Below are 2987 nucleotides of genomic sequence, written 5' to 3'. Positions count from 1 at the left end.
GGGCAGCGGCGCGCTGGGGTTGGGGGTCCCCACCAGTTTGCTCTTGGCCATCTTGGTGTTGGCCTTGGCGAACTCCAGCCGCAGCGTTTGGGGGATTTCGGGATCGAAGCGGATGCCCTGCAGGAGGGAGGGAAGGGAAGGGAAGGGAGGAAGGGAGGGAAGCCCGGCTGCTCCAGCAGCCCCGCACCGAAAATAACCCCATTATTAATGATGGTTTTTCGGCTTCCAGCGCCGAAATGAGCTAATTTGCTGGGCCCCGAGGCGGCTCGCATTCCTCCGGCATCTTTAGCATCGGCACCATATTTGGCAGTCGGCGTCCCATGCGGCCCAGCTCTTATCCAGAGGGATTAGCGGAGCCAAAAAAAAAAAAGAGGTTTACATTGAAAATGAAGACGAGGAGGGGCTGTGACGGTTTTCGGGAGGTTAACTCCGCAGAGGTAGGAGGGAGCTGCTAATGGAAAGCACAATTTGCTTTTTCTTTGGTTATTTTCTCCCTAAAACAGAAGGTGAGGTGGGGGATAACCCGGTGGGCAAGGGGATGCCCCCTCCCCATGCATTTTTCTCCCTCCAAGTTTTTTCAGCTTTAACTGGGATTTTTCTCGCTGGACAAACAGGAAAGGCTGGGAAAGGCCTCTCTGGCCGATCCTTAGGGTTCAAACCCCCCCAGATGGCCCTGGTGCAGATGAGAAGCAGCCAATTGCGAATGGCTGCAGGGATGGGGATGCACAGACTGGGATGGAGGAATCTGGGGACCATCCAGGGAAAAGAAGCAGGGGGATCAGGGGAATTTTGGGGAGCACTTGGGGGTGCACTCACGTTCAGGGCGTTTTTGGCTGCCTCTGCCTCGGAGCGGCTGTCGAAGCTGACAAAGCCGACGGGCTGCGGGGAAAGGAGAATGGGATCAGGCTGATGGGGGGCAGCAAGGGGACCCCTACACCCACCCCAGGGACCACCCCAGGGCAGGGTGGGAGCGCGGTGTGGGGTGACCGGGGATGCTCAACCTGTTTTGAGCAGCTCTTACCTGCTTGGAGGTGAGTTTGATAAGGGAGCCTTCGTATCCCTGCAAGGGAAGAATAGAAAAATGGGGTTTTTTTTGTGAAGATCCCAGCATTTCGGTTGTCCCTTTGGAAGGGGAATTTGTTTTGGGGAAGAAAATCACTCGATGGTTATTTGGGAAATGAGATCTCACTAGGGTATGTAGGGATGGGGCACGGGTCACCTCAATGCCCCCCTCCCCAATTTGGTACCTTAAAGGGCCTGAAGAGCAGGTAGAGCTCCCGGGGTTTGATGTCCAGAGGCAAACCGCTGACAAAGAGCGTCCTCACCTGGAAAAGAAGGAAGGGGGTTCCTGGAGACCCTCCCTCATCCTGAAATTGGGGATACCCCACGCTTCCCGCAGCCTTGGGTGCTGGCATGCGAGAGAGATGATGTCAGCCCCATCCGATGCTGGCTGCATCCGAGGGACAGCCAAAAGCCTTCAGCTTTGGGAGATGTGGCATTTTTAGGGGGCCATCCCCTTCCCTCTGATAAAACACCATGGAAAGATAAGGGAGACCCCTCCTCGCTGCACCGAGTGTCCCCTGGGGCCAAAAAGGCTGCAGGCATCCCTGGCATCCTCTACTCTGCAGACAATGCCTATTGTCTCCCATTAATTACTGCAGCTCATTGAGGACTGGGCCCCTGTTTTGGAGGGGACTGGTTTGAAGCAGCCTGTCCCAATCTATCAAAGGTGGGTTTAACTCTTATTTTGGGGGGTGGATCCCATATTTGCTGTGGTGCAGCATCCTCCAAGCCAGGGCAGGCTTGCCGAAACCCTGCTTCCACCCACCCCGGGGTACCAAGAGGGATGCAGGGATGGAGAGCAACAAGCCAGAGCTCACCACCACCGAAAATGTGGTCCCTCCACCACAATTCCCACCTATAAAATTGCTGCATCCCATGGGAACTGGCCAGGCAGTCACCCCATGCTTCACTGGGGCACTCAGGGATGGTACCTGTGGGGTCCCTCCCCCTCGGAGCATCTTTTGGAGCAGTAGATCCAGAGGATTTGAGGGCCATAGTTCATTATTACTCAGCTTTGTGAGAGCTGGTTCAGGGGGGATGTGATCACCTACGCCTGGGTGAGCAGCTGCCAAGATTTGGGATGGTGAAGAGGAAAACCTTGAGGGGTTTGGATTTTTTTTCAGGGGAATGGAGAGAAACAGCCAGAAACAGGCAGCCCAGGCGGATCCTTCTGCTGACATCTCTTGCAGATAAGCTATCTACCCCCATCTCTACCCCCATCTCCCAGCCCGGGAGCCGAAAACATTTCTGCTTTGTGTAACAAAACCTCTGGCTGACCTAGAGCTCTTCAATAACAAAAGGTATGGGGCTGCTTGTGGATGTACCCATCACTGACACCCATTGGTGATGCTGATACCGATCGGTGATGCTGATACCCATCGCTGATACACATTGGTGATGCCAATACCCATCAGTGATGCTGGTACCCAACAACCCCGCCTGTCCCCTCGATTGGGACCATGTAGGGTGGGCTGGAAGCCCCCCCCCAGATACCTTGGGGGACCCCCCACCCCCCGGTTTCTGGCTATCTCCAGAGATCAGAGGGTGATGGAGCATCCCACGGCGTTCAATGCTGCACCAGATGGAGATGCCGCCTGCATTTCTCCCCGTAGGGGCCGAGCAGGGATTCATTGGGAGGAGCTGCCCTCGTGTCCGTGAAAGTCAATGGAGAAAAGGTAAATGTACCCTTTCCAAGGGAAAAAAATAATAATATTCCCCTTCAGACGGGTCTGGCTGAGCTCTGCCGTTATCCAGGGTTCACTAGACACATCCACTCCCCCCTAAATGGGTTTTCCTCCCTAGGAGCATCCCCGCACGATCCCCCAAAACTTCATCACCCCCTCCGTCCCCCCGGTTTCCCACCTCTCCTCTCCCTATGGAGCTGTGTAAAACACCGGAGGCGTCAGAGACGGCTCCGGGGGGAG

At 55.5% G+C, this 2987-nt stretch overlaps 1 protein-coding gene across 1 annotated transcript in view; it reads right to left on the bottom strand.

The window, feature by feature from the left end:
* The window catches only part of LOC104537278 (RNA-binding protein with multiple splicing-like), a gene marked incomplete at its 3' end in the record, with an annotated part of 6392 nt that overhangs the window by 389 nt on the left and 3016 nt on the right, over window positions 1–2987 (bottom strand). The window contains 4 exon segments of the mRNA XM_010180104.1: window positions 5–117; window positions 817–879; window positions 1022–1060; window positions 1248–1325. Coding sequence (XP_010178406.1) covers window positions 5–117; window positions 817–879; window positions 1022–1060; window positions 1248–1325 — 293 coding nt within the window.

This window comes from Mesitornis unicolor, unplaced genomic scaffold (assembly GCF_000695765.1).
Source record: "Mesitornis unicolor isolate BGI_N332 unplaced genomic scaffold, ASM69576v1 scaffold28972, whole genome shotgun sequence".
NCBI lineage: Eukaryota > Metazoa > Chordata > Aves > Mesitornithiformes > Mesitornithidae > Mesitornis > Mesitornis unicolor.
This window is presented reverse-complemented; position numbering and strand designations above follow the sequence as displayed.